The 12,899-nt window shown below is 48.2% G+C and overlaps 1 protein-coding gene across 1 annotated transcript in view; it reads right to left on the bottom strand.

Annotated features, from left to right (window-relative positions):
* LOC135524124 (cortactin-binding protein 2-like) overlaps positions 1 to 12,899 on the bottom strand; it is a 67,033-nt gene that overhangs the window by 15,434 nt on the left and 38,700 nt on the right. The window contains 6 exon segments of the mRNA XM_064951333.1: positions 614 to 764; positions 2,872 to 2,971; positions 3,787 to 3,993; positions 6,101 to 6,211; positions 6,214 to 7,543; positions 10,919 to 11,146. Coding sequence (XP_064807405.1) covers positions 614 to 764; positions 2,872 to 2,971; positions 3,787 to 3,993; positions 6,101 to 6,211; positions 6,214 to 7,543; positions 10,919 to 11,146 — 2,127 coding nt within the window.

The following is a 12,899-nucleotide window of genomic DNA, read 5'->3' on the forward strand; positions in this document are numbered from 1 at the left end:
AAGGTACAAATCTGTTGTTCAGTTTCCAATGAAAATAAGAATTTGTTCTTAACTGACTTGCCTGGTTAAATAAAGATAAAATTTAAGAATTTTAAAAAAATATCCCTGCTTTAGAGATACAGGAAATCTATAAGTGAAACACTGATCGGCAGGTAGAGCGTCGGGCCAACGAAAGGTTGCTGGATCGAATCCCCGAGCTGACAAGGTTCAAATCTGTCTTCCGCCCCTGAACAAGGCAGTTAACCCACTGTTCCTAGGACGTCATTGTAAATAAGAATTTGTTCTTAAATAAAATGACTAAAAGGCTCTGATCTCTTGCTTTCTGCTCCTATGCCGTGTTGTGATGCAAATGTGAAAAGTGAATTAATTCCCTTGCTGTTTTGAAGCGTATGTGTTCTAAGGACTGACTGCACGACTCGTCTAGCAGAGATTAAAACCCAATTAGCTTTCTGTTATCTTCATTGACTGGGGGGGGGAATAAAAAGTCAAACGATCTCAGTCCTGAGTGTGACAATAAGGGTCAGTGAAGGACCATCTGAAAATAGGAGAAATGTAGGACAGGGGAGGACAACGAGGCACGGTTGAGGACATCTGGCGCCAGTTGGGGACTTACGGTGGTGGATCGTGAACGGTCTGCGCCGGCGTTGAGCAGGGCTCTGGTACAGTCCAGCCTGCCAGCTCCGCTGGCCACGAACAGAGGAGTCTGTCCACCCACAGCCCCATGATCCACATCAGCCCCACCAGACACCAGGGCCTCCACACACCTGGATGTACACACGAGAAGAGGTCAGGTTACACACACAGGGGCGGTTTCGTGGTTTTTGAAGCATCCTCCTTATTTTAGTCTGGGACTCCCTAGTCTAGAACATATTTTTTTTTTTTTATATACGGATTCATTTAAGTACAATTATCTTCATCCTGATTTATATTCAACTCTGTCCGGGAAACAGCCCCGTAGAGGTAGTGAAACTCTTGCCAAACTTAAAAGTTATGGTAACATTTCTACGCTCTTAAACGGTCACCCTTTTCCTGTATTGCAGACATAGGTCAGTGTGTGTTCACGAACGTGTGTGCGTGTTTGTATTAGCCCTGGCCAGCTGGTGAATGTGCAGTGTTGTAATTGGCAACAAAAGTAGTATTAATAGTGGGGGTAGCCGATCGGCATGCTGACAGTCACTCACACAGAGTGGTGTTTCACTGTCTCAAAACGTTTACTGCAGCACTGGTAACATGCTTTCCAGTGGGGACTGGTAGGAGGAGTTATAGGAGGACGGGCTCATTGTAATGGATGAAATGGAATAAATGGAACGGAGTCAAACGTGGCTTCCATATGTTTGATATCGTTCCAATTATTCCATTCCAGCCATTCAAAATTATCTCGTCCTCCTATACTGCCTCCAACCAGCCACCACTGTTCATTCCTAGGTCAGGGCTAAGGGCTACTTTACTCAGGATGCCTCTACACTCAACAGAGGATGGTATAGGGCAGGGCTGGATGTGTGCCCAGCACAGCATGGCTCACATAAAGGACAGGACATCCCCAGCTGCTCCTGTCTCACGTCACTCTGCAGGTGTCCACAGGGGGGCGCCAGAGAAGATTACAACTGCCCCTGGACCAGGGGTGGGAAACCCCTAATTTAAACCTGTTAAAAGGATCGGACCCTTTTTTCCCAATTTTCATAAAATCCAACTAACTGCCTGTAGCTTAGGACCTGAAGCAAAAGAAATGCATATTCTGGATACCATCTGAAAGGAAACACTTAGAGGTTTGTGGAAATGTGAAATGAATGTAGGAGAATATAACATTAGATCTAGTAAAAGATAATACAAAGAAAAAAACGTTATTTTATATATTTTTTACCACCATCTTTGAAATGCAAGCGAAAGGCCATAATGTATTATTACAGCCCAGGCAAAATCTTGATTTTGGCCACTAGATGGCAGCAATGAACCATTGCATATCTGTTCAAAATGTGTCAAGACTGCCCAAATGTGCCTAATTGGTTTATTAATACATTATCAAGTTCCTAATTGTGCGCTCTCCTCAAACAATAGCGTGGTATTCATTCACAGTAATGGCTACTGTAAATTGGACAGTGCAGTTAGATTAACAAGAACATAAGCTTTCTGCCCATAGGTATGTCTATGTCCTGGGATTCACATTAGCGCAACCATCCCGCAGGGGGGGACACCGATCCCGTCGAGGTTAAAGGCACATTTCAAAATTGTTCAACTTCATATTCACCACCAGCAGCATCCCAACATATGTGAAAATTGCCCGTTATGTTTCGCAGTAAGGAAGATAAGTGTTTCGAATGACATCGGTGTGCATCGTGTAATTATTACCAAATATGTGTAGGGTTTTGTCTACTAATTGGTTGATGATGACATCTTCCTCTATCTTTTTTTTTTTTTTTAACAACAAAACATGGAAACGCACCATTTGTCACATATGTTGATGTTGGGGTGGTACTAGAGATGATGAATATGAAGTTAAAACGTACATTTCCCTTCATGGATTCGGGGCAGGTAAGCTGATCCTAGATCTGTGCGGTAAAGGCAACTTTTACTCTGAGCCGCCAAGTCCATCCAAACGCGGACAACACTATATTTGAGAGGATACTATATTTAACATCTACAGTAACACAATGACATGTCACACGCTTAGCGCAGGATTTGACAGTTTGCTGTGTGTGATACATATGGAGACACAATATCTGTCAGTTTGTACGCATGCCAGATACTGAGCCGACAGTTACTGGCAGTGGCTCTATATGGAACCAGATATTGAGGGGTTGCAGTATGTAGCAGTGACTGTTTTTAGAGACAGGTTGATGTAAAGAATAGGGGTTGTGTGCGTTGTGCACCAACCTGTGGTGTCCGAACGCGGCGGCAAAGTGTAAAGGCGTAAATCCGTTTTCATCAGAAACAATCGCAGACGCCCCTGAAGTCAGCAGCAGCTTAACACAGTCTGAGAGAGAGTGGAAGAGAGAAATAGCCATTCATTTCCTCAGTTCTTTCCTTTAAATGAAACAGGGTTTACGGATCAACAACCATTGAATGACAGAACACTATCAAACATGAAAGAAAGGCTTCAAATCTTGGCTGCAATAGGTAGTGTGTGTGTGTGTGTGTGTGTGTGTGTGTGTGTGTGTGTGTGTGTGTGTGTGTGTGTGTGTGTCTACCGCCTAAGAGTGGAACAGCAGGAGCTTTTTCTGACACACATGAGTGAGCAGAGATCGCTGTCCCTCGAGGCCACAATTCCCATGTTGTCTATCTGCAGTAATTCTGTGCTTCATATCAATTATAATAACTGTATTGACTAAAATGAATCAACGGAGTTGGACATCTTCAGGTGTGTATCATATATGTTTTGCACTGACTCTATGCACTCACTAGACTACCCATACACTCACACATACTACAATGACACACACACAAACATGCATATTGACGTCACACACACAGACCCACTTTCACATATGCTGCAGCTTTGTGTTTTATTACCTATCCTGATTGCCTAGTTGCATCCACTTACATGTACATACCGTAATTACCTCTACCTCGTAACCCTGCACATCGGCTCGCCACTGGTACTCCTTGTATATAGCCTCGTTATTGTCATTTTAATAGTGTAACTTTTTTTTTTTTTTTAAATTTAGCAAATACTTGTCTTACATTTTTAACTCTCCATTGTTGGGAACGGGCTCGTAAGTAAGCATTTCACGGTAAAGTCTACACCTGTGGTACTCGGCGCTTGTGACCAACAAAATGTGATGACTGTACCTGTGTGTCCGGTCTGAGCAGCAGAAAACAAGGCAGAGGTTGGGTGGTCTTCAAGGTGACTAATATTATCCGTTGGATCTTGGTTAAGCAGCATTGACAATAAAGTGACATTTCCCTGGGAAGCAGCTTGGAGGAGCAGGGGGCGCCCGTCGTCCAGGGCAACGGGCCCACCGCAGGTTAGCGAGGGGACTATGGAGGGACACCAGCCTAAATGGGAGTTAAAGGGGACACAAGGTTTAACATGGCAGGGAAGCTGATAGAGAGGGGCTGGGAGAAGAGGGGGAGGGACGACACCTGGGAGTTCCGACACAATGACTAGTGTAGTTACAGCCCAAACGAGAAAGCATGAGTCTATTGATAACGGAGTGAATTTAAAGAGTTTGTTCCCTTTGCTACATATGCCCTCGTAAGCAACGACATAGAATAAGTCATGGAACCCAGGTGTAGGATGAGGGCATTTTTTGTCATCTCAACCATCATCCATCCATCCAGCCGCGCAACCAACCACAACAATCCCCATTCACGCGTGTATTTAATGGTCAATCAACACACCGACCCCATCCATGCACAAACCGTTGAGTATGTCGACGACACTGTTACTCAGCAGGATGTGTGTGAGCAAAGAAAAATGTCAAGAAGAAACCATAACACGATTCAGTAAAGGACAAGAAAGAAAGAAAAGCCAATAGCCTACTTTTAATTTGCAACTCAACAGCATAGGCCTAATATTATTCAGCTCTAATCTACTGTGCTGTAAAAATGCTAAAAACTCTGCTCTGTAGACGGGGTGGGAGGGAAGGTAAAGGCCGTTGTTAGCTACAACGCTACAAAAAAGGGACACTGTGGGTTATTGGACACTCCTCAGGACAAACAGGTTCAAAAAAGTGGGTGGAGCAAAGCGAGCTGAAGACCTTTCCGGGAACACCCCTGTCTGATTGACAGAAAAGGAGAGGGAGGAGGGGAGGGGGGGGGGGGGTAAGTAAATCAGTAGTCACCGTTTCCATGTCAACGGGTAACAGAGACCACACCACTACTGGTGATATTACATCGGCTGGTTAGTTTGGTCTTCTGAGTCGAAAATAAAGTCTGTCTCACCGCTGTGGAGTCAGACGTTGTATAGTGATCTAGTCTTAATAGAAGTGCGTTTTGGAAATGATACAATTTCCTCGGCATATTGAAACATTGAGACAAACTTGACTTGGGTAAACAAAACAACTTTGGGACTGGATTCTGACAACAGGACCATTCACCTAAAAAGCAAATGTATCACTTCGTGAAGTAATGTGGGGCATAGAATACTGCAAATGTCAAAAGAAAACGGCAAAATCTGTACTAAGAACTAACGAGCACCATTACTAGTTCGTTTCGGTCAGTGTAGTGCGAAACACTTCTCTCACATTGACATTAAAAACTAAAAAGACAAAAAAAAAAAAAAACAGGACTTGCATCACGCAACTTCTCCACTTGATTGCTTGGAAAATGGTTGTGGAAAACCTTTTTTCAACCAATTGCGACAATAAACACACGTTGCAGTATAAACAAGAAGTAGTAGTTTAAGCACAACAGCAGCAACATTCATAGGACTGTCAACATACATAATAGGTACATCAAAACAGAGTGCAGGAGTTGACACAGGAAGGGAAATGGAATGGTCAGTGGGAGGGGTTAGTGAAGGGAAAACAGGAAATGTGCAGACAGGAAGTGTGCAGGGAGGGGGTAGTGATGAAGAGGAAGAAGGGTCAAGGGTCACAGGTATCATGCTAGTGGACGATGAAGGGGATGAGGGGAGAGAGCAGCCACTGGCATCAGCTTCAGAGAGGAGGGTTACTCATAGGAACCCTACACACCCTATTTGAACAGGGAAAACTAACCTCAAAACCTCAAGAAACAGTGGAGTAACGCTCCTAGTTCCTACAGCCGGAGCAAGCTAGCCTAGCATCTGACCCTTTATCCAGGCACATGATATTAGCCTGCCACTGGTCTGTTTACAGCTGCTAGCTAGGGGATAACGTGTCAGAATAGGTCTATGGAGAAGCAGGGAGACGACAGGCTTCTGAAGGAGGGGGAAGAGAATTAAGTATGCGTACAGAGAGATCAGGTCTCAAGCAATGGTTTAGGGCCAGGGATGGACGAGAGCTGAACTTGACTGACCCTGCTCTGTTGTGTTCTCCTCTGGACTCCTGTGGTTAAAGCAGGTTCCCTATATCCTGAACACTAAGCTAAGCTAGGCTAACCTAGCATTGGAAAGATAGTTGGAGCGGAGAGGTAGAGGCAGTAGGGGGAGAGCGGTAGGGGGAGCGTGGTGCCCCTTTACCTGATGCTGTTGCCAGGGGGCTGCCTGGGGCACGGGGGCTACGGGATGGAGCGCTAGCGGAGGAGGAGGGGTTTATGGAGGGGCTACTGACAGTGATGGCAGCGCTGGTGGGGGGCACTCTGCACATGCGGCCTGGTGCGGCCCCCTCGCGGGGGGGCAGGCACCCACCTGAGACGCTGTCAGGGCTGGGACCAGGTCCAGGGCGGGTTTGGGCGGCAGCTGGGGCGTGGCGGGTTTTAACCCCACCCCGGGGGAGCGGCTGCCGTCCCCCACCACTTTGATGGGTGGGTGAGGAGGGGATGGGGTCTGGGAGAGGCCCGGCTTTTTGGGCGGGATGGGGGGCGGGTTGCCCCGGTCGATCCTGGCCACGGTGGGGGACTTGAGGCCAATAGGGTGGCCCAGTCGGCCGGGGAAGGGGCCCCCCTCCGAGGTGGAGTGGGGCAGGCCGGGACGGAGGGCGCTGGGGCCCCCTGCTGGGGGGCTGGTGAAACGTGAGAGGACCTGCGTGACGGTGTGGCGTGCCTGCTGCTTGGCGGCAAAATTGTCGCGGTTGGTGGGGGAGAGGTCGCGGGACGGCGGGCTGCTGTGGGAGGCTGTGCCGTTTTGGTCCTGCTCCTGGAACTTGTAGCGGGCAGCCTGGACGCGAGGGCTCACCCCCGTGGGCAGCGCTGGAGTGGGGGCTGGGGAGTGAAGTCCCCCGTGGGGCGTCTGGCCCTCTGCTCCGTTCTCCCCCGTTTGAGGAAGTCCCCCTGCGCTACTATGGACCAGCCCCCGGCCTGCGCTGGGCGTCTTGGGCAGGCTGAGGCCCGCGTAGTTGGTGGGAGTGGGTTTGACAGGGATGGTGAGGGGGCTTGGCTTCTTCTGCCCCTCGGCCTCTGGAGGGGACAGATCTGTTTGGCAGGAGGCCGTCCGGGATATGACGGGGTCCGTGGCCACGGCAACAGAGACCGTAGGTTTGGGCGGTGGCGTGTTGGTGGCAGCGGTGGGATCCACGGCAGCAGCACCCAGTTGGGCCGAGACCCTTCTATCATCCTTACCGTCTTCAACATCTTGACCGTCCCGTTCAGTCCTGAGCTGCTCTACCAGCCGGCGCAGGCTCAGGCTCTCAGTCTCCTCTCGGCCCAGCCTGGCACGCAGCTGCTCACGCTCCGTGTCCAACTCTGACAGTTGCTTCTCCATCTTGGCCTCCAGCTGCTGTCCGCGTTGCCTCTCTGACGTCAGCTCCTCCTGCAGCCGCCCGGCCGAGCGGCCCTCGTCATCCAGCCGGGCGGAGATCTCGTCGAAGCGCTGCGACTCCTCCACCACGCGTGTGGCCAGCTGCTTGCACTCCCGCACCAGCATCATCACGATGTGCTTGTTCTTCTCCCGCTCGTCCTTCAGCTGGGCGGTTAGTTTACGGTGCTCCTGCTCCAGACTCTGCAGTTGCAGTTTCTCCAGCTGCAGCTGAGAGACAGAGACCACAAGCCAGTCAGGGGAGATGTCGGTTAGAAAAAGAAAAAAAAAACAACACACACACACACGCACTGTATTGTCAGACACACAGACCGAACAACACACCGCTATCCCAAACACAAACTGTACAAATGATCTCAAACATGGAAATTCAAAATCACACACACGTTATCTGCACACACTCACACAATTGCGTAACAACATACACACACGGTCAGATCACACCTACACCAAACTACACAGATATCAAGCACACATATCTACTACCCACATCTGGTATATCTTTTGCAAAAAAAACACGGAGTATAGCAAACATTGGGAACACCTTCCTAATATTGAGTTGCACCCCCCCCCCCCTTTGCCCTCAGAACAGTCTTAATTCGTCGAGGCGCGGACTCTACAAGGTGTCGAAAGCGTTCCACAGGGATCCTGACCCATGTTGACTCCAATGCTTCCTACAGTTGTGTCAAGTTGGCTGGATGTCCTTTGGGGTGGTGGACCATTCTTGATACACAACAGGAAACTGTGTGAAAAACCCTGCAGCGTTGCAGTTGTTGACACAAAGTAAGTGCGCCTGGCACCTACTACCACACACCGCGCTTAAACCTTTTGTCTTGCCCATTCACCCTCTGAATGGCACACACACGCATGTATCAATCGTCACGTGGCTTAAAAAGTCCTTTTTAACAAGTGGCATCAATAAAGGGATCATAGAGCTTTAAGCTGGTCAGTCTGTGTCACGGAACGAGTAGGTGTTGATTTGTATGCTCGGTGTACAGCATGTCACACTCACGCCGCCACATGACATACAGTAGATCTGCGGCACGTCACATATACCGCGTAGGCCCTGCGTCACACACACACACACACATCACCTTAACCCAATACACAAGGGCGCACGTACATTCACTTTGCTCCCTCCTTACTCACACACACACAAGCACCTCCCTCAAATCACGCCCAGAGTGGAGAGCTCAGCTCGCCAACACACTGAAATCAATATGCTCACTTTATGAACTGTGGAGGTGCTCTCTAGGCTCCTTGCGTTTGTTGAAACTATTTCCTGAACCTACCTGGTCTGATAACCAAAGACTTGAAAACACGACAACGCCTACATTGGAAATACGATGATCTTGAAAAGCTACAAACCTTTCAGGAAACACCACTTGGCAATAATTGCAAGCTGACATTGTATGTTGAAAAGGACAAGGTGAATAGTAGCGCTCAACTAACTGAACAAGAATGAGGAACATTTCCTCCTCTCCATGTTCACACAACAGTGGAAAATAGTCATGTTTAAATGACCTCAGTATTGTCGGTCTCTCCCTAAAAGACCACAGAATACAAAACAGACCCGTTTGAATTCAGCAATAACAGTCCTCCATTTTAGAATATTGATTTAATCATAATTCAGAAAGCAAAAAGACCTAATTTACACAGAAACAGTCAATATGCAAAATAGCACACACACACACACACGACGGAGCAGTTATTGGAAGAACGGCGCTCACACGGGGAAAAAAAATGGACGATGGAATCTAACGTTTCAAACATCTGATTGAATTTCGATGACTTGTCAACCCCGGGCGACTATATCTGGAGCGTGGCTGCTATTGTTAGCTGTGCGTTGGCAGCGAGGCTACAGGCTTAACTGGGCTTTCCGGACGATTGCCTGCCCCGCTGCTCTAACGAGCCCAAACAATGAGGCTGATATCCACTACGCCTGCCTGCTACCCACCCCCAAACACGACCCCTTGTAATCCTCACAGGAGCGAGCACACATCTCGGACTGATCGACTGAGTCCCTGTTACGTCACTCCTATGAGGCCGAGTAGCTCCTACGGCATGAAGCTGGAATAGCAACAGAATGACAGCCGACTGAAATGAAGCACTTCCAACTGTGCCGTTTGTACTACGGTGAGATCTGTTGCCATGAGGAAACACTAATTTCTCCTCTTTAGGGTGCGGGTCTTGTTAGGGTGGAGTCTATATTCTCCCTAAAGGACCATTTGATTTACTTGTATTGTCCACTTGGCGTGTACACCTCACTGGCAACACAAGTCAGTGAGGACCCTGCCCTGTTCCTAATGACTCATTCATAATGCATTATGCCAGTACACACACACACACAGCCTTGCACTCTGCCAGGCAGGTGAGCGGAGTGTTACACACGGATGAATGGCACCAGGCCTTTCAGCTGGCTTTTAAAACCCATTCATATTTCAAGAAGCTGACTCAGAAAAACGTGACTTTGTATGGGGGTCGGCGTGAACATGGGATAGGATTTTTTTTTTTTTTTAGGTTGTTTCTCATGTATTTGTTTATGTTCCAGTATGTTATTTTTCACAGACCAGCGCTAACGATTTGTTTGGCGTTCCCGTCGTTGTCATGTTCTGGTTTGTGGCAGATGAAACGGCTAGCTTCATCCAGACAATCGTGTGGCCTGTCACCGTGACAAAGGCAGAAGGTTGGGGGAGATGGTTTATTCCAGGAGTGGGAGGGAGGGGGTATTGGGAAAATGAGCCAAGAGCTTCTAGTGTTTTGGACTCCATGCTGTGCTGCTGTAGTGACATTGAGTCAAAATGGAGCGGCTGCAGGTTTCATTGTGTCTCAGTGGCTAAACGCAAACAGCAGGGTCATGTCGAGTAGGGCACACCGTAGCAAAACGTTTTGCAATGGAATTAGCTAGTACGGAACTGGATCCTCTAAATACTCCTCAATCACCTCTCTCTTATTCTACCTTCCCCCCTTCTTCCATTCTCTCCGCATCATCCCCTGGCTGGCTGGCTGCGTCTCAATGCTTATCTGGAGCACACAGCACAATGCTGGCTAACAGAGGTGTCTCCCCAGCCACACAAGCCCGGTTGGAGAGAATCTCGGGTCTCCGCTGGATCTGTGACTGGTGGAAGGGTTCAGGAGCAGGGCAAGGAGAACAGTTCTCTCACATACACCCCCCGCCTTCCTCCCAGGCAAGCCCCATTCCACACACCAACATTCTATCTAACCATAGACAATTATAAACTGCCACGCACACCATTCCCCTCACACTCGCCCTGCCAACCTCCCATACACACACACTTACGCTCACCCACTACCTCTGCTGGAATAGCACACAGAGAGAGGGGAAACAGGACGGAGACGGAACACATCTGGCCATGGTGGACTTAAATCAGACAGGTAGTCCTACATAGTCCAGGGACAGTAAGATGTACAGCAGATACATACACTTGCTCTCCGACATGTGCACGCACATTCACACACTTGATAATTAACCAAATATGGCAAAGCAACTTCAAATGCATCACACACACACACACACAGTTATCATATTATAGTATTGTCTACACATAGCCTCCCATAACCTACCCTCTTTTGTCTGCTCTCGGCAGCTTCCAGCTCAGCTGACATCCTCTCCTGCATCTTCCTGCAGTGGGCCATGACAGCCTCCAGGACTGCGATGGGGCTGGAGCCCACAGGCCGGCGCTCCTTGTCCCCCCCGGGGACACAGTCAAAGTCCCTCTGCAGGGCCAGGAAGGGGTCGGTCAGACTGAAGTGGCCGTAACGCTCCTGCAGGAACACCTCCTTCCGCCGCGCCTACGGAGAGATAGAATAAATAAATAAAGAGAGAGACTGATGGAATTCTGTGATTCCTCTGTCTATGACCATTTGATTTGTACAACCAATCGATTCTTAAAAAGCCGAAGGGCATTAGCTAGGTACACGTTTGACGATTACTATACGAGTGGATTGATTAGCATGTCTGTGGTCCTAAGTGTTACTAATTACCTGCACACGCAGGGTCTCTTCAAGTTAACTGTCCACCCCTGTCCTAGATCCATATACATGTTATTGATGGGACCCAGTCTCAGCTCAGCCCCTTCACTTGCACTCTGGCCAGCCTTAGCTCAGCCCAGCCCTGCGGGTCGTGGGAAAGGCAAGTCCAGACGGTCATGCTGTGCCCACTGTGCCCTCTCTGGTGTGGGCCAATTCCTAAGCTCCACTCTCCTGTCCAACCACTCACTGCTACAGGAGCCATGGTGTCTGTTCGATTACATTGGGAGTTGAGAGGCAGGGGAAATAGTGTGTTTAATCTGTTAGTAATATTCTGGGATGTTGTAACACAGACGGGCAGATACAGTGGGGCAAAAAATTATTTAGTCAGCCACCAATTGTGCAAGCTCTCCCACTTACAAAGATGAGAGAGGCCTGTAAGTTTCAGCATAGGTACACTTCAACTATGACAGACAAAATTAGAAAAAAAAATCCAGACAATCACATTGTAGGATTTTTTTAATTAATTTAATGGCAAATTATGGTGGAAAATAAGTATTTGGTCACCTACAAACAAGCAAGATTTCTAGCTCTCACAGACCTGTAACTTCTTTTTTAAGAGGCTCCTCTGTCCTCCACTTGTTACCTGTATTAATGGCACCTGTTTGAACTTGTTATCAGTATAAAAGACACCTGTCTACAACCTCAGTCACACTCCAAACTCCACTATGGCCAAGACCAAAGAGCTGTCAAAGGACACCAGAAACAACATTTTAGACCTGCACCAGGCTGGGAACACTGAATCTGCAATAGGTAAGCAGCTTGGTTTGAAGAAATCAACTGTGGGAGCAATTATTAGGAAATGGAAGACATACAAGACCACTGATAATCTCCCTCGATCTGGGGCGCCACGCAAGATCTCACCCCCGTGGGGTCAAAATGATCACAAGAACGGTGAGCAAAAATCCCAGAACCACACAGGGGGACCTAGTTAATGACCTGCAGAGAGCTGCGACCAAAGTAACAAAGCCTACCACCAGTAACACACTACGCCGCCAGGGACTCAAATCCTGCAGTGCCAGACGTGTCCCACTGCTTAAGCCAATACATGTCCAGGCCCGTCTGAAGTTTGCTAGAGAGCATTTGGATGAATGTCATATGGTCAGATGAAACCAAAATATAACTTTTTGGTAAAAACTCAACTTGTCGTGTTTGGAGGACAAAGAATGCTGAGATGCATCCAAAGAACATCATACCTACTGTGAAGCATGGGGGTGGAAACATCATGCTTTGGGGCTGTTCTTCTGCAAAGGGACCAGGACGACTGATCCGTGTAAAGGAAAGAATGAATGGGGCCATGTATCGTGAGATTTTGAGTGAAAACCTCCTTCCATCAGCAAAGGCATTGAAGATGAAACGTGGCTGGGTCTTTCAGCATGACAATGATCCCAAACATACCGCCCGGGCAACGAAGGAGTGGCTTCGTAAGAAGCATTTCAAGGTCCTGGAGTGGCCTAGCCAGTCTCCAGATCTCAACCCCATAGAAAATCTTTGGAGGGAGTTGAAAGTCCGTGTT

The sequence above is a fragment of the Oncorhynchus masou genome, chromosome 31, assembly GCF_036934945.1.
Source record: "Oncorhynchus masou masou isolate Uvic2021 chromosome 31, UVic_Omas_1.1, whole genome shotgun sequence".
Taxonomy (NCBI): domain Eukaryota; kingdom Metazoa; phylum Chordata; class Actinopteri; order Salmoniformes; family Salmonidae; genus Oncorhynchus; species Oncorhynchus masou.